Source organism: Suillus bovinus, assembly GCF_016758785.1.
Source record: "Suillus bovinus strain UH-Sbo-P2 chromosome Unknown EDB93scaffold_26, whole genome shotgun sequence".
Taxonomy (NCBI): Eukaryota; Fungi; Basidiomycota; class Agaricomycetes; order Boletales; family Suillaceae; genus Suillus; species Suillus bovinus.
In genome coordinates this window covers 285027-302040 of record NW_024542082.1, presented here as the reverse complement: position 1 = coordinate 302040, position 17014 = coordinate 285027, and the positions used below count along the sequence as shown (strand labels likewise).

The 17014-nt window shown below is 48.1% G+C and overlaps 7 protein-coding genes and 1 non-coding gene across 8 annotated transcripts; 5 read left to right on the top strand and 3 right to left on the bottom strand.

Annotated features, from left to right (window-relative positions):
- Window positions 1-202: 202 nt before the first annotated feature.
- On the top strand, window positions 203-1065 carry EDB93DRAFT_1240538 (uncharacterized protein; the record flags this gene model as incomplete). Its single annotated transcript, XM_041451770.1, has 4 exons — window positions 203-391; window positions 439-750; window positions 812-891; window positions 951-1065. The coding sequence occupies 4 exons, from the start codon at window positions 203-205 to the stop codon at window positions 1063-1065; spliced, it is 696 nt and encodes a 231-aa protein (XP_041307910.1).
- A 357-nt stretch (window positions 1066-1422) lies between these two features.
- On the top strand, window positions 1423-1717 carry EDB93DRAFT_1085114 (ribosomal protein L38e; the record flags this gene model as incomplete). Its single annotated transcript, XM_041445884.1, has 2 exons — window positions 1423-1483; window positions 1566-1717. Coding segments are annotated over 2 exons (213 nt in total), but the record flags the coding sequence as incomplete, so codon positions are not given.
- Window positions 1718-1974: 257 nt separating this feature from the next.
- EDB93DRAFT_1250292 (uncharacterized protein) lies at window positions 1975-3843 on the bottom strand (the record flags this gene model as incomplete). The annotated part of the gene is made up of 7 exons (XM_041452992.1): window positions 1975-2251; window positions 2298-2373; window positions 2426-2704; window positions 2752-2911; window positions 2964-3222; window positions 3281-3384; window positions 3466-3843. The coding sequence occupies 7 exons, from the start codon at window positions 3841-3843 to the stop codon at window positions 1975-1977; spliced, it is 1533 nt and encodes a 510-aa protein (XP_041307908.1).
- A 27-nt stretch (window positions 3844-3870) lies between these two features.
- Window positions 3871-4714, top strand: EDB93DRAFT_1320993 (snare protein YKT6; the record flags this gene model as incomplete). The annotated part of the gene is made up of 4 exons (XM_041454927.1): window positions 3871-4195; window positions 4248-4471; window positions 4527-4637; window positions 4688-4714. The coding sequence occupies exons 1-4, from the start codon at window positions 3958-3960 to the stop codon at window positions 4712-4714; spliced, it is 600 nt and encodes a 199-aa protein (XP_041307907.1). The 5' UTR covers window positions 3871-3957.
- Window positions 4715-4920: 206 nt separating this feature from the next.
- EDB93DRAFT_t63 lies at window positions 4921-4991 on the bottom strand. Its single transcript has one exon. It is a non-coding gene; the product is annotated as a tRNA-Gly (tRNA).
- A 17-nt stretch (window positions 4992-5008) lies between these two features.
- Window positions 5009-6773, top strand: EDB93DRAFT_1205781 (Thiolase, N-terminal domain-containing protein). The gene is made up of 6 exons (XM_041450987.1): window positions 5009-5224; window positions 5272-5639; window positions 5693-6147; window positions 6202-6394; window positions 6450-6561; window positions 6618-6773. The coding sequence occupies exons 1-6, from the start codon at window positions 5222-5224 to the stop codon at window positions 6654-6656; spliced, it is 1170 nt and encodes a 389-aa protein (XP_041307906.1). The 5' UTR covers window positions 5009-5221; the 3' UTR covers window positions 6657-6773.
- A 1886-nt stretch (window positions 6774-8659) lies between these two features.
- Window positions 8660-11350, bottom strand: EDB93DRAFT_1085113 (glycoside hydrolase family 16 protein; the record flags this gene model as incomplete). The annotated part of the gene is made up of 10 exons (XM_041445883.1): window positions 8660-8693; window positions 8745-8826; window positions 8880-8972; window positions 9034-9199; window positions 9346-9488; window positions 9697-9784; window positions 9832-9972; window positions 10023-10170; window positions 10446-10616; window positions 10665-11350. The coding sequence occupies 10 exons, from the start codon at window positions 11348-11350 to the stop codon at window positions 8660-8662; spliced, it is 1752 nt and encodes a 583-aa protein (XP_041307905.1).
- A 38-nt stretch (window positions 11351-11388) lies between these two features.
- EDB93DRAFT_383171 (glycosyl transferase family group 2-domain-containing protein) lies at window positions 11389-15770 on the top strand. The gene is made up of 14 exons (XM_041456232.1): window positions 11389-12192; window positions 12240-12349; window positions 12396-12574; window positions 12619-12803; window positions 12852-13355; window positions 13405-13581; window positions 13633-13918; window positions 13971-14069; window positions 14117-14229; window positions 14283-14297; window positions 14349-14571; window positions 14624-14767; window positions 15241-15394; window positions 15592-15770. Exons 1-14 carry the CDS (start codon window positions 11508-11510, stop codon window positions 15628-15630), a joined length of 2913 nt encoding a protein of 970 aa, XP_041307904.1. The 5' UTR covers window positions 11389-11507; the 3' UTR covers window positions 15631-15770.
- The last annotated feature ends 1244 nt before the right edge of the window (window positions 15771-17014 follow it).

The window sequence follows — 17014 nt, the reverse complement described above, 5'->3', positions numbered from 1 at the left end:
TGATCTAACCAAAGCTTTTGAATCATCGACTACTGCTCAATCTGACCAACAAGCGCAGATCGTGTCCCTGCACTCGCAAGTTCGGGAGCTTCGAAGCGTCCTCAATGATGCGGAGGCGGACAGGGCAATGCTACAAAAGGCACGCCGCTCTTTGCAGGCGGAACTTGAAGGCATCAAGCTTGACCATGTCGATGCAACGAAAATGACTTCGGACCGAGAACTACAAAAGCTACAGCTGGAGAAACAAGATCTTGAGCGATCTCTGGAGGAACAAAAAGATCGTGTAGCCATGGCCTTTGACCGCCTGAAGAGAGCTGAGGCACACGCCAATGAAAGCCAGCTAGAACTTGACCGGACCCGTGTCGAGAATACTGAACTGGATAGAATCAATGTAAGTATCTGAAACATGATTCCCAGTGTGCTCACTCTGTCCTACAGGCACAATTGGAGAAGCAAGTCAAAGACCTAAACGTTCGCGTGGTTGACCTTGAAACGAAGTCATACGCAAACTCTCCTCACCCATCCTCTACTGTCAGGCAGCTGCAGAGCCGTATCGATGAACTCACTACTCAACTCAAGCAAGTATCAAGCGAGAAAGTCGACTCCAACCGCTTGCATAGCTCTGACAAGGCAATTCGCGACATACAGCTACAGTTGGCCGAAAGCGAAAGGCACCATATCAAATTGGAGGAGGAGCGAAAGATCTCTGAGGGTCAAATCACTTCGCTCCGACAGACTCTGGACAAAGTTGTCAGTCTTACCTCTTCGTTGTTTATCTAGTAGCTTGGCTAATTTTAGTTCACATCGACAGCAATCAAGGGAGAGTGAACTTGAGCGCGCGAAACGTCGCCTAGAGCGAGAGGCTGTGGATTCCAAGCAGGCAGTGCTGAAGTAAGTTTAATTCGAAGGTCCTGATAAGTTAAGTGGAATATTTACATTTCACGTTCTAGCCTACAACGTGAAGTTGAACGACTGCGCGCACGCCTTAATCGGCCAATGTCAGTCGTTAGTGACGGAGGCTCCACCCTTGCAGGTTCGGGATCTCCTCGGAAGACGGCTCCATAGCATTAGCTAGTATTCAAATGTTCATCATTGATTTATGATACAGTCACATCCGAGATACTGTATATTCCATCTCAACACCATGCACATATATGTATTATAGACATAATCAACTCGACATACTGCCTAAGGGTGTATATATGACGTGCATCGGCAGCAAAACATCTTTTCCCGAAGGGACCTCTCGGGAACTTGCGAGTAGCTATCAAAATAAGGTTCAGCCACCGCGTCCACCCAAGTAGCTGGAAATCGTTAGATATGGTAAGCAAGACTTCAAGACTTTAGTAGTACTCCGTCATGGTACGCTCACGTCCGCTGGCCATTTGACTGTCTCGTTCTCATTACTTATGTCTATGTTAGCCCAAGGAAATCCGGGATATCAAGCAGTTCATCGAGATTGCGCGGCGGAAGGATGCTTCCCGTGCGTTTATACTGTTGTCGTGCTTCGACAACACGCTGACTTCACATGCACTGATCTTTTGCGCATTGTGTCATCTATCCAGAGGCTCGTATCAAAAAAATTGCCGCAAAATCAGCAGCTGGAAAGGTCCAGACTAAGTTCAAAGTGCGGTGTTCACGATACTTGTACACTCTTTCTGTAGACGACCCAGAGAAGGCTGAAAAGCTCAAGCAGAGCTTGCCTCCAGGTGCGTGATCAGATCAGTCTTATTAATCCGTTTCATTACCTGATGCATGGGCGCAGGCTTGAGTGTGGTAGAAATCGGCACAACACCGAAGAAGTAACACCCTTCTTCATCTCATATTTCAGTATGATCAGCGTGCCTCGCAATGGAGGTGCACTGATCGACTTATGCATCACCACCCATGATGAATTTGCATGCAAGTCACATGTAGTCTTCTTATGAACAAAGACAATAGCTTTCGCCTTGCTTGACTTATACAGCTTTTGATTCATACAATCATCCATTCTATAATACCAAGCATGACGCACGACCCCAAAAGCGTACATGTACCGATCATCACGAAGGTTCGAACCTGCTGCACTCTCCTTTCATACGGACGGCCTCCACGTGTCCTCAGTGCCTCGATGTCGAGGATGGTCGAAGGAGCATGAAACCATTTTGTGAAGACCATTTCTAGTAAAATTATCAGCAATTGAGATCCATCCAATGCAGGAAGTGGCAGTGCGTTCAGAAGATATAATGATAGATTTGTGAGCTTCAGATACCTACCCAAAATCAGCCACACAGTAGATGTTAGTCCAAGTCACGCACTGGAAGAAATCTGCAAATACGAGGGGTAGTCCTAGTGGTATAATGCCGAAACGCGGTGCGAGATGCGTTGTTTGAACTGATAACATCAAAGATCAACCACTACACATGCTTGAATTCGTGTATTATACCTTGCTCCCAAACTTCGTACCTGGGGCCACTCCAGAGTACAATGCGCTCGCCCTCGGTGTCTGTCCCTTCGTGATTCACCGTAATCCGTAAGATGTCTCTGTCTCCCCTTGGTTTAATGCATGACTGCGATTCCAGACACGATGTTGAGGAGTCGCATCGGTTTTGCATTTTTGACAGTATGGCTACCGGATCGGCACAATACTCCTCAATCGTACTTTCGAATGACACAAAACAGAATGATGTGCTATTATCAGTATCCCTACAACACTGGTAATCATCTGAGGAGGTACTAAGTCAGGCAGGATGACGCAGGTACCATGCTCACCACTAAGCCGCGACGCATCCACACACCACCCCTGCTTGTAAGCAGCTGGGGTAGGTTCCAATAGATAAGTGTTCCATGCATCGCGAGATGAGTGCAACGGAAGATCGTCAAGTGTCGTCAGGAAAGATCCAACAGGAAGATGCATGCTCAGAGGGGAATCCTATAGAAAGTCAGCAAAGATAGTGAGGTGATAATCTTAGAACCATACTGACTGCTTCAACACGGGCAACAATTAACCCTCGGGTAAAAACATCTTCGTAACCTACTAACAGTATCCGTTGTCCAATACCAGACCAGGCGGCAGCCAGTAGAGTCAGCCAGAGCGCCAGGTTATGAAAGCAGCCTGAAGTTATGATCCGTAAGCGACCGAGTAAAGACAATTCTTCGACCTTTGCGGAAGGCAACGTCACAAATGCGGCGGGGAACATTAAGGTTATGGATGCTCCTGCCGCCAGCATAGGAATCCGATGACTAGGAAAAACACGAGCTGTGGCTAATGAACTATAGCGTATTGTAAGGGGAAACATACATTGCGGCAGTGATGGCATGCCCACTTTCATGCACGATTTGACTAATGCAAAGGGAGAGTAGAATCAGCGGTAGGTGTTTTAATGGAACGGTTAAGCCAGGGATCTACGCGCAATAAAGTGAGTGCTCGAGATATAATGATAGTTACTGAAAGTGATCGACGCATATGCATTGCATTTGACTCACAATTGGATTGACAGCATGCGTGACTCTGGAATATTTCGTTGCGCGAGTCGTGACTTCGACGGCTCTCTTCAGCAACGACGCTGAAGGATCTAGCGCAGTCACTCGTAGAAAAGTGGAAGACAAGAGTGAAACCATAGTCCATACGAGCAAAACAACAGCAGTGAACATTCCAAAGATAACCAGTACGCTGCCAGTATCATAGAACATGAGCAAAAACTTTCTTGTCCGCAGGTAGTTTCTACTGGCCAGACGCGAAGAAAAGGTGTCATGATGAACATTGAATGCTCGTGTCTGTACGCGAAGATGAAAGATACTCCTTGGGATCGAGGCAACGAGCGATTTCATCCTCTTTGACTGAATTCTGTGGAAGAGGTGCATGGTGGTTCGCTCGAAGTGGCTCCTCGTACTAATACGTACATAATCGGACTCTAAGCCGCGTTTACTTTACACCGGCAGCACAGCGCAGCTTTGCCTCCCTTCTCATCTACGACCATGAAGATTTTCTCACTCTCAGTTGTTCTCGCACCTTCCTCAGGCCCTTGTTCAGTTCTCAGCTCTACTTCAGATGTCTCTAGTTTCTCGTTCTACCAGAGAGGTTCTGTCAGCGAGTTTTTGACATTCTTCACCAAGACGGTCGTGGAGAGAACTCCTCAGGGCCAGCGTCAGAGCGTACAAGAGAACAATTATACCGCCCATGTATACAACAGGAGTGGTGCAGAGCAGCTTGCAGGTAGGTCGAAGCCCTGAATGTAATGGAGTTATCCAGCTCATTCCTTCCTCAGCTATCATTATTACTGACCACGAATACCCCGTTCGACCTGCCTTTTCTCTTCTGACAAAGCTGCTTGATGATTTCACTGCCAAAGTCCCCCAATCTGCCTTCGGAAACCCAGGATCAATATCATTCCCAGAGATCCAGACCTACATTCAGAAGTACCAGGATCCTCGCCAAGCTGATACAATTATGCGGGTACAACAGGAGCTAGATGAGACAAAGATCGTTCTGGTAAGTTCTCCCTCATTGTGCTTGATTGTTGTATCGGTGTGACGGTACACTGTAGCACAAGACCATCGAATCTGTTCTCCAACGCGGGGAGAAGTTGGATAACCTTGTAGAGCGATCGAATGCTTTGTCCGCACAGAGCAAGATGTTCTACAAGACAGCTAAGAAGGTTAGTAGCTGACTTTTATGTCTGTTGGCTCGGTCTGACAGCCTTACTAGCAAAACTCATGTTGTGTGATCATGTAGATGACCGATCTTTTCCTCATTCATGCAGTTTTGTTACGTCGGACCAGGTAATTAGTAACTCATCCGTTAGTCGCGATCGCAGTGTGATGTTAACGGACTGTTTGCTTATCATTATATCATTGAGCAAGTAAATAAATGAGTTGATAGGCTGCAGCCCGGAGTAACAATTGAGACCATAGCTGGTCAAAAAGGTCAGAAACTTTTCATGCATTAAGGGGGAATCGAACCCCCGGCGGGTCGATGGCAACGACCCAGGTTACCACTACCCCATTAATGCTTGTAAAAGTGTCATGTGTTTTATTTTAATTAACTACGTGGCACTGCTGCTAGCTGTCCTCAGACCACATGAATAATCGCGTTACTTTGACAAGTCGTACGATCGGTTATATCGTTTTCCTCGATCCCGAATAATTTGTTTCGCATAAAAAGCCATGGTGGTCGCATCGTGTTTTTAATCCATATCTACTTTTTCATCCTCTATCACTACCTGATCATCCTTTTTGTAAAATGGTTTGTTCGCATCCTATGAACAGCGTTCATCACTCACAACTTTACAGCCTGCTCACGAAGTTGTAATTGTTGCTGCGTCCCGTACGCCTGTCGGATCCTTGTATGGATCACTTAAGACTTTGACCGCTCCCCAACTTGGCGCCGTGGCTCTCAAGCATGCTTTCGAACAGTCGAAAGTTGATCCCTCAGTAGTTGAGGAACTCTATTTCGGCAATGTCGTCCAGGCTGGTGTTGGTCAATCACCCGCACGTCAAGTAGCGCTCGCTGGTGGCATGAAGTCCGCATCTGATGCTACAACCATCAACAAAGTCTGTGCTAGCGGCATGAAGTCAATCATGATTGCTGCCCAGAGTATAGAATCCGGCTACAAGACCGTGGTTGCTGCTGGTGGCATGGAGAGTATGAGCAACGCTCCGTAAGTACTACAGTTCTGATTGCTACTTTGCATAAGATTTACATATCGTTTAGATACCTGCTTCCCCGCACGAACCCTTTGTTCGGCAAATTTGAGACCAAGGATTCTGTTGAAATCGACGGTCTCTGGGATGTCTCCAACAACTTCGCCATGGGCTGCTGTGCGGAGGCTACCGCAGAGAAGTACGAAATCAGCCGAGAGTCACTCGATGAGCACGCAATCGAGTCGTATAAACGTGCTGATCGCGCATGGAAAGAGGGCGCCTTCGACGCTGAGATAGCTCCAGTCACGATCAAGGGCAAGAAAGGCGACATTGTGGTCAGTCAAGATGAGGAGTACAAGAAAGTTATCTTCGAGAAGGTCCCCTCCCTGAAGTCAGCATTCAAGCCAGGCGGTCGTATCACTGCTGCCAACTCTTCAAACCTCAATGATGGCGCCTCTGCTCTGTTATTAATGTCAGCAGAGAAAGCAAAGGAGCTCGGCGTAAAACCGCTCGCCAAAGTTATTTGTAAGTTCGACTTCCTGTGTGACTGTGCATCATCTGATGCGTCGTTTTCTGCAGCATATGCAGATGCGGGTGTTGAGCCTATCGACTTCCCTATGGCTCCTGCCGTTGCTCTCCCAGCAGCGCTCGAGCGAGCCAACCTGACTGTAGATGACATCGCACGTTTCGAGGTCAACGAAGCCTTCTCAGTTGTCGTCCGTGTTGCCGAAAAGCTCCTACAACTTGATCCTGCGAAGGTCAACATCAACGGGTGAGTTTTTCTGTTTTACGTTCAGGGGCTTATATATGCTAACATGGTCCAATAGTGGCGCTGTTGCACTTGGTCATGCGATCGGAAACTCAGGCTCTCGTATTGTGGTGTCTCTTGTCCATGCCCTAACATCTGGCGAGTACGGTGCAGCAGGCATCTGCAACGGGGTAAGTGACTTATAATTCTCCATGCTGTTGCGTTGCTCAGACGATACCTTGTCTAGGGTGGAGCTGCTTCTGCCATTGTCATTCAAAAGCTATAATCCATTGTTGTTGCACTTTTGTACCTTGTTTGTTTCTAGACGAAGAACCCATCTATTGTATAATTGGCATCTGTATTTTCTCGATAGAACACATCAAATTTCAAACTTTGCATAATACCGGGTTGCCCTGCATGCTGAGTTCACTTTGAGCGCCGTTAAACCTATCATAAAATGGGACTGGACCCAAAATCTTACGACGCTCATTCAAGTTGTCGTAGCAAATTTATCTATCCCGGCTTATTTACATTTTCACATCCCTAACATTTAATAATTATGAGTCGAATGTAAATGGATATCATCTAATCATGGGTTTTGGACCTTAGGAGGTGCTTTACATAAATTGATTGAATTACTACACCAAATGTTGGCGACGAGTCTCATTTTATGTATACAGAACGTCGCGCCCAAGGGAAAGACAAGAGGATAATAACCGAATCGCCCGGTACCCACACCCATTGTTAACTTATCCGCGCTTCGGCCAGGCCCAATGTACGAGACCTAGAACAATAGAAGCATTAGATAGAGTATAAATTGTCTTGTTTTGACTAGCGCATTCTCGGCTGTCGTTTCAGATTACGACGCTAGTTATCATTGGTTCTCGCTATGACAGCCTGAGTGCTTCTCATCGTTCTCAAAGCCCAGAACAAAGAAGCTATCACGTTGTATGTGGTGGGATCATTGTTGCAGAAATCCAGCGAAGAGTACAAACAACAGTTACGGAGCTTGTGGCTTCTGGGTCGTGACGAGAACCTCAGCTCCGCTACTGGACCGAGCCGACCACATCGTGTTGTGGCGTTGAAAGTTGTCGGTTCCGCGCAAAGTACCTTGAAATCGTTGCCTTGAAATCGAAAATCTTGGAACACTAGTAGTCTCCAACAGTTGGCTGCCGTACGCCTATCACGTTATTCGACACGCGCGTGATTTAACGTCATTCGCCTCGACCAGGGACGAGGCGTCGTGAGGTATGCAGCACTGTTCGGTTCTGCAGGCGACAAAATTAAGTCGCATCATATCTTGCAGCTTGAAGGTCGCCACTCTATACTCGATCAATTACAAATGGACATTGCAGACTTAGCTTATCAATGTTTATATGGCCGCGGGTGACGTTTTCGCTTGCATGCCAAACAACGAACCCGACCGATCCGAGCCTATACTCAAAGAGACACAATCCTTGATGGCCCATCAACGAACGAGCTCGCGGAATAATCCTTGATATCACACACCCGTACCGGGGGAATGACCGTGGTAGTGACAGCGCGAATAATAACTCATCAGCGCCGTAAGATCGTGTGTATGGGCTAGGCCATGTCCTGTTATCAATCCGAAAGAAACAAAAATCAGATGAGTCATTGCAAGTATACGTCGATCGTGCACGAACCTAAGTGAGAGACATGCTGGTGGCCTCGCCTTAGTACGCTTACTGATCGGCGTAACTGACGTACTAGTAGAATCAACACGTCCTCTACCCGTCGATGGCACAAAGCACGTCCCAGGCGTGCCGCACCCAAGTTCAACCACTCAGGTGCATAATGAGCGGGCGGGAGTTACAAATGAAAACTGACCCTAGATGTGAGAGCACACCAGTGGGGAGACTTAAAATTTCAATGAACAGTTTCTTAGAAATGATCTTGAAGGGATGCTCGTTTAACAACAAATTGGAGGCAAAAACCTTAATTTTCCGAGTTTGATGCATTTTTAGGGGCTAATCAGGGGTCTCTGCATCAGTTGCAATATCGTAAGTATGCATAACATCACATCGTCACTACGTCGAGGCTAGTAACAATCAAGGCTTCAATACAAGCTTGGAGCCCCAAAAATAACAACAACATCATCATCATCATCAAGAAAGAACAAACGAGCGTATCGAGCATACAGCCCGGGCCAAAGCTAGAATTTAAAATGCGAGAGACGCAGTCCGTGTCCATCTCCATGGCACGTATCATTGTAATCGTAAATATTATTAGTCCGTTCGGGTCAATCTTGGTATCACCTACGCCAACCAGTTACCTACAGAGGCTCCACATCTTCACATAATCACTGTTCCAAACCACATCAGACCCAAGCCAAAAAAAAAGAAAGACAACTTACATTCTAAACGCACGCTCATCCGCACTCGAAGGCCACGTAGCGCTCCACTGATCCTGAACACTTGCAAAATCGCGCATAGCATCTACATTGCGTCAAAATTAGCCCCACCTAAATCAGAAACAAGGAAAAACGTACTAGCAGACCCATCGTACCACGGCTTCCCACCTACACTATCCGGGAACCACCCACTCGTCCCCCCAACCGCCAGATCAATCACAAGATAGAATTCTGTCCAGCGCCAGTATCAGTATCACCATCAAATTCTAATCCTCTCAAGAAAAAAAAAGACCTTGATCAAAAGGGGCAGCAGGACTTCCCCCATACGCCGTACTCCACGGATCCTCAATGGCCACTTCCTTTCCGCTCGAAGCGTTCATAGCTACGCCTGGGAATCCAGCTGTGTTGAAGAAATAGGAGTCCGAGGATTTGGAGGAAATTTTGAGGTTGATCATTGCCTGTTTTGGGTGTTGTTAGTTCGGTAATCCGGGACGGGAAGGGGATGACCGCGAGGACAGCAAAAAAAAAAACCGCGGGATACAGCAACCCGGGAACAGGAACGAACAGGGAAGCGACGGGTAGGAGACGGGAGCGGAAAACCCACCTGCAACCGATCATCCGTATAAAACCTCATCCATTCGCCGGTCCACTCAAGCGCATAAACATGGAACCCATCGGCAAAATTTCCGCGTTTTGTGCTAACCCAGCCGTAAATGCTCTTCAGGAGGTTGGCAGTGGTGCTTGTGCCTGTCAGTATGTGTTAAGGGGTGAAAACAACGTGGCTGAAGAAGAACGGTGAAATGTACGTAAAAGGTGAAATCGGAGTCGAGTGACTGAACCGAGAAACGCCAATCGAAAGCCAAAAATACAAAATCGCGAGTGAACCGAACAGAATACCGCTGCAAGGGCATAACAAAAAATAAACGCTCACCGGTAGAGATGGGCGTAGTGCCACCCGCGAACGGCCCATAATTCAGGGACGAGCGGACATAGTTCGAACCTTGTGCGGGATATGAAGGGAGGTTGCCACGGGCTTCCATTATCTGTGTGCTGTTAATAGGCTGCCGGCAGAGCCTAATGCGAGACTCACGTCAATCTCGCCGCTGACAGGCCACGGGCCATAAACTCCCGTTCCTTGGTTAGTACTCGAGTTCGAGTTCGTACTGTTACCCTGAGGAAGCATCCAAATAGCGGGCCAAAGCCAGTCTCCCTGAGGCAGTTTTGCGCGAACCTGAAAAGGGAAATTAGCAGGCTAAAAGATGAAAAACACAGCAGACGGACCTCTACACGGCCATACTTGATGGTCCTTTTTCCACGGGTATTGAGACGACCGCTCATGACAGGGTTGATGACTTCGCCGCTCTGGGCGTTTGAAACAGCTACGCATGGGTTGCTGGATGTGGTAGAATTACCGCTGGCAGTAGAGTTACTTGAACCGGTAGTTGTGGAATTACCCGACCCTGTGGTGGTGGAGTTACCGTAACCTGTTGTTGTAGAGTTGCCTGATCCGGTAGTGGTAGTGGAGTTGCCCGAGGTTGTAGTTGAATTGGAATTGCCTGAAAGGAGTGAGTGAGGGAGCGTGGGAGTTGTTATCGATACGCACCCGTGCCGTCGTCGTTTTGCCGACGGAGTACCCACGCGCCCTGGTCTACGACTACAAACACGAAATGAGCGCAACGTTGGACATGAGTGGGAGGTGACGACGTACCTCCGCCCTGAGCTGTACAGCCTTGAAGCTGATAGGACCCACCATCCATGACAGCAGCATAACCACCGTCAATAGAGTCGCTGGTGAGAGTGGGCATGATGTAGAGCTGTCCATTTGAGATGTAGACGTTTGAAGGGTCGTTTGTTGTCATTTCAAATTCGCCGTTGCTAATGAAATGTTAGACAGGGACAGTTGCGATTTGTGGGACGTAATACCCGTAGCCACCGAGCTCGACGTCAAGACTCCAGTTTGTGGAGTCGAGAGAACTGTCAAAGTCGTCGTCCATGACGATACAGAGTTGACTGTCCGAGAGGATATCTGTGGTAATCCAACCTCTGAAGCAGAGAGCTGCTGCTGCGAGGACGCCTAAGAGAGCTACCAAGAAGGTGAGCCACCAGCTTCCTGATTCGCAACGACGTTTCTTTGCGAGCCATGGTTTGTCATCTTTGGTGAGTTTTGATTTGAGACGGGTTGATTGAATGGGTTTTTTCTGGGTGAGTGGGAGTGCGATGAGGGAAGGATTTGCGGATACGGGTGGGGGGGACCAAATTGTTGATGGACGTGATGCAGGGGATAGGAATGGAGACCTGAAGATGGTTGTTGCGCTGCTTGCTCTTGGAAGTTGTAAATCTGGTGAGCGATGTAGGTTTGCTAGAGAATAAGAACGGTTGAATGATTTGTAGGGAGATTCGGCTGATGGAAGACGGGGAGACGACTCGAAAAAATTTGCATCTAGAGACCTTCTTGCCGGGTCAGCCTGAGCGAATGGAAAGTTGAAGGAGGAAGGGGGAGGTCTTTTGTTACTATTTCGTGGACGTGGTGAGTCTGGAGAGTCCCCTTCTTGTGATGAGTGGTCATCTGAACTTGAGGGAGTTAGGAAGAAAGGACGGGGTGAAGCCATGAGGGTAACCGAAACGTATGAGTTCTCTTTGAAAAGGGTGGTTTCTTATCTTACCAACACGTAATTGCCGTATGACGCGTGTGTAACGTACAAGATCCAAGATCTGATCTCACCATTTATATTCCACCGCTTCTTCTCCCCTCCATTCACCCAACTCATGGACTACGACAGATACGACGCTACCCTCCACTACATCTTCAAGCAAACCCAAGGTGACGCTTGGTTTAGACCCCATGAAGATTCAGTCCCACCAGGCGTTTGTCTACGTACCCATGACGGTCAATTCAGAGTATTCCCATACGAAACTGCCGCTCTCGCTCCCTTCGAGGCTGCAGTAGCTGCTCTCAACCCTATAGTGGCAGTAAAAGTCAGAAGTGCAGCAGTACACGCTGCTCTAGCAGAACAAGCTATCGACGATTGCATCTATGTCGACTCAAATACAAGAATACAAGTACTCGACTCGATGTACCTCCTTCCACAAGCAGAAAAGGATCAAAACGCTGCTTTTATTCGTGACGAACGCGTACTCGTCATTTGGACCGACTCTCTCGATACAATCATCCCAATAGCACGTGACTTTGAAGATCGTCTCATTCGTCTCCTCTGGCGTACAAGACCACCACTACCTTCCACCCACGAACCTTCCATATACTCTGAAAAACCACCCGATCCCCGTCTAACCCCTTCCTCTACCGTGAACTCAGAATCACAAAGACGAACATGGTTCAGTCGTATCGTTCCTTCACAAGAAGACCCAGAAAAGCTAGAACAAAAACAACCAGCTCGTCCAATCATGTTGTATGCTCCCCTATACAATGGTCTTTGCGCCGCACTCGCTTTCAGTCAGTCACAATACTCTTTTTTGTTTTCTTTGCCTCATTTTATCTAGTCTTTATCGGCAACGGTGTCCGCACCCTCCTTACAGAATTTCGCCTAGATGGCAACTACACTCATTTTGCTCTTGGTGCTCTCTTGCCTCTTCTCTTCTGTGTATCCTTGGTAACTATTTCCTTTTATATTTTATACACCCGCTTACTTTTTCCAGTTCTTCACACTTACAATATTCCAAACTATCACATTCGCAGTCGGTCCCATCGCTCATTACCACCAAAACAGTCGTTACTACTCTGCGATCCCACCACTTCCAAACCCTGTCATCGACAATGCACTCCCTCACATCACAATCCAAATGCCCGTCTACAAAGAAAGCCTTGCTACAGTCCTGTAAGCTTCCTCCTTGCTCCCTAATCCTCACTAACCCATCGTAGCACACCCTCCCTCACATCCATCAAAGCAGCAATGCAAACATACGCACGTCAGGGCGGCACATCCAGCCTTTTCATCAACGACGACGGCCTCCGTCTCCTCCCACCAGACCAGGCAAAAGAGCGTATCGAGTACTATGCAAATCACGGGATCGGCTGGATTGCAAGACCACGACATGGACACCAAGGTCACTCATCCTCCCTCTAGCCATTCAATACTAACACGACACACACAGGCTTCATCCGCGCAGGCCGCTTCAAAAAGGCCTCCAATATGAACTACGCACTCGACGTCTCCCTCCGTCTTGAACGCATCCTCGAGGAACTCCAATCATCCCGCAACTCCCCTGATTACAATGCGTACAGTGCGCGCCAAAACCAAAACATCAACTCAAGCAGAGATAGCAACATATTCACGCCTCCCAACCCGCCCTTCCACCGCGCCAGCGTCAGCACCACATACAGCGCCCAAACCATTCAAACAGAAGGCGGGAGCATCGTTAGTGTGCCTGGGCAGTCTCCTGGGACGTACGGGGTCCAGTATATCGGGAAGGACGGGGACGATCAGGCATTCGTCGCTCCTTTTCTTAGTATCAATAGTGGCAACGGCAGCATACCTGGGACACCTAGACCCGGTATGGCGGGGACTCCACGGACTGTTAGCCCTGAACCACCCACGCTCGCAGGAACGCATATCGAAGATATCGAAGAGCGGGCTCTTCAACTAGCCATGGAAGAAGGTCCGTCTTCCATTGGTTCCATGTGATCGATCACGCTGACCCGAAACAGTATACCAGATAACAGGACACAGACCCTGGGCAGCAAACGCCCGTGCCTGTCGAATCGGAAGCATCATCCTATTGGTAGACGCCGATACGGTCGTTCCGGCGGATTGTTTCAGGGATGCAGCAAGAGAGTTTGGGGAAGACGAAGGTGCTGAAGTTGGGGTTCTGCAGCATGAGAGCGGTACGTCTCCTTTTCATATCCTTCGGCTCACTGACGTAAACCCAAACCCAGACGTGCTTCAAGTAGCCCACCACTACTTCGAAAACGCCATCTCCTTCTTCACCCGCCGAATCAACAAATGTATAAGTATGATGTGCGCAAACGGGGAAGTGGCGCCTTTTGTTGGGCATAATGCGTTTTTGAGATGGAGTGCGTTGCAGGATGCAGCGCTTGTTGGGGAGGATTCGTCCTCTGATGTGGATAGAAACAGAGCCCAAGTCAAGATCTGGAGCGAGGATAATGTCAGTGAAGATTTCGATATGGCGTTGAGACTCATAAGACAGGGGTATATCGTTAGGTTCGTTCCGTTCCTTTTCGAATATGTGGTTGTCACTCATTTTTGCTCTTAGATGGGCGACCTACTCCAAAGGCGGGTTTAAAGAAGGTGTATCGCTCACTGTCGATGATGAGTTGAATAGGTGGCAGAAGTATGCGTATGGGTGTAATGAGTGCGTCGTCTTTCTCGCTCAATATTACCGATTTACGCCCCACAAAGGCTCCTCTTCAACCCCTTCGTCAAATGGTTCTACAAGGGTCCCATCAACCACCAGATCCACAAATTCATCTGGAGCCCTGCACCGCTTCATTACAAGATCTCGATGATGGCTTGTACGTCCTCCTTCATACTCTCTAAATGCTTATACTGACTGCATCACAAATAGACATGTTCTCATACTGTGCGTCCCCTCTTAAAGTACAAGACGAGACAAATTACTGACGTGAAACAGACGGAATAGCAGCTTCAGCGACCATCTCCGTGATCAACTATGTGATGCTCGGCTTCCAATTCCCCACCGACGATTTCTACATGCACAGTTTCGAGATCTGGCTCGCCACCTTTGTGGTATTTTTCGGAGCTGGGAATTTGGGGTATGTGCTTTTGCAGTACAGGCTGGGGGAGAGAGGTATCGTAAGCGGTGCGATTGAGTGTTTCGGATGGATTCCGTTTTTGTGAGTCCTCTTCCCTATTCATATTCTATTTCATGAACTGACGACCATACAGCTTCTTCTTCTTCGGCGGACTAAGTATTCCACTCTCACAAGCCATCCTCGCTCATCTGTTCTCGTATAACATCTCATGGAGCGCAACAAAGAAGGAGGTCGAGAGATCAAATTTCTTCAAGGAGGTTCCGAAGATATTCAGGAGGTGCGTTCATTTTTTACTTTGATTTTTGTTTTGTTTTTTCCATCTCTTTTTGTGTTGCTTCTGTTTTGGATTGATTGGCGCGTTGCGTTGGCGCCTACATTTCACCGAGATGATTAGCGACGACTCGTGCGTTTATCTCCGACATGTGCCTGAGCGCTGCATGTGTATGTGGTGCTGGGACGGATATGGGTGGCACCTTGCCACCGTCGTGCTGAACACGGACATTCTGATGATCGGAGAACATGCCTTGTACCCGCTGCAATGCGGTGCGCCCATATGCACGACTTGTACCACTTCGCGAACCAGTCATTTCGATCGACTTGTCACTCAAAATGCCGCACCCTATTCATTCAAGGCCGTGCCATGTCGGGTGGCACGCACATCTTGTTGTTCTCTTATTTGCACGCCTTTTCCTTTCTTGCTCCCTTGATGTGATATAATCTAATGCTGACGGCCTCTTCTTCTCCATATAGATTCTGGTTCCCCCTCCTCATATGTACTATACTGGTCGCGGGTGTCGTCATCGTCAGTACACCGCTGGTGCCGTATCAGTGGCGACTAACTGGAAATGCGTGGGCTGTTATCTTCCCGTTGATGGTTGTATGCGCTTGCCATATCCTGTTCCCGGTACGTCTCGTTAACTTTGTCTTCCATTCCACGATTGGAATGAGCGATCGTCCATTATTGTATTGGATCTTCTTTCAACGTTCTTCACTTCGGCTTACTTCACGAACATTCTTTTCTTCGCTTCGGCGCATCTCGCTACCTTATTTGCCTCCATTCGCACGCGAAACATCGATGCTAATACCAATATGCATATACAGATCGTCCTCAACCCATGGCTCATGATCTTCTCATACTAAGCTGGGCACCATGTTCTTTCACTCGGGCAGGGTCCCCGAATGCAAGCTTGAGCTTGCATCACGACACTTGGAAACGAAGAACAATGAACACAACCAATCTTTTTCAACAGATGCGCCCCGGTCCGTCTTTACATATTCCCACACCAGGGCGCAACCCCTCCTCCTATGTCAATCGGACAGGACCGTTCGGTTACGGTTAAGATTGTAAGTTTGGACTTGTTTACCCTATATACCTGCGTTTGGACTTTTGGACAATGTCGTGTTTATGTCGTTGCTGTGGTCACCGTCATCATTTTCATTACTGTCGTACAAAATTTGTGTTGTCGACATGCATCCCGATTCCTTGCTGTGCAACGAGGAACGTGAATGCGGGACTTTTGCAGAACTTTTTTAGTAGTTGTCAATAATGCTTTGGATATTGATATTATAGATAGGCTATGACATTGCCGGGCTCTTGAGTCCGGAGCGCGTGTTGCACAAATTGTCTTGGAATCTTTTATCAGGTCACTGATGATCAGTAGTGGTGATCTTTTTGGCTACGTGGTGTCACAAGCTCGCTTTGCTGTGTCAAATTTGAGTCATTACGGTAACAGATGCCGCCTGGACAGGAGAACTAATGACCGTATGGTCATTCATTTTCCGGATGCAGTCCGCGCTGGGTGTAGTGGCAAGACGATGCGGCCTCTAGGTTCTGATGGCCCGTCGGGATGTGGATGCCCGTCTGAAATAGTTTATGGAACGTTCCAATCAAGCACAGGGGAAGACCGCGAGCCCAGCCATCCAACGGTTGGAGTAGACTGTAGATCAGTGGTTCTTCCCACACAGCCTTAATTTCACGTCGCTGGCAGATTTGATGTTGTGGAGGAGTGATAAGATAGAAGTGCCCCAGAAGCGAATACGACTCGAGATCAGTGCGATCTATCTCCAAGCACCGATGGCGAAGTGGTCTGCGACATATCCATGATAGAATAGCGTTGGCCTGCGTTCCGTTCTATCTCCGAGCATGCCCCGGGCGAAAAGGAGTTGGCGGTACCGGTACCACTGCAGACAGTATCTCTACGCCGATTGTAATAGTATTTATCCCTGTACTATTGTTGCAAAGGACTCGAGTCACATTCTAGGATCATTCCGATGTGATCAGACGCCAAGATACGATAGAGCAGCGGGCTTTGTCGGTGATAACGCCGGGTGTCTGCACAAGGAAAGAAGATCTTTGGTATGTCTCGTGAAGATGCAATCACCGGGACCCCGTATAGATGACTCAAAAATATAAGTAAATAGACTACCACATCGTTTCAAGCGACGACTCACCGTAGTACACAGTCTGTGCTCTGGCGAGTTTGACTCCAGCATTTATATCCGTACTAGTTTGACATTATCGAAT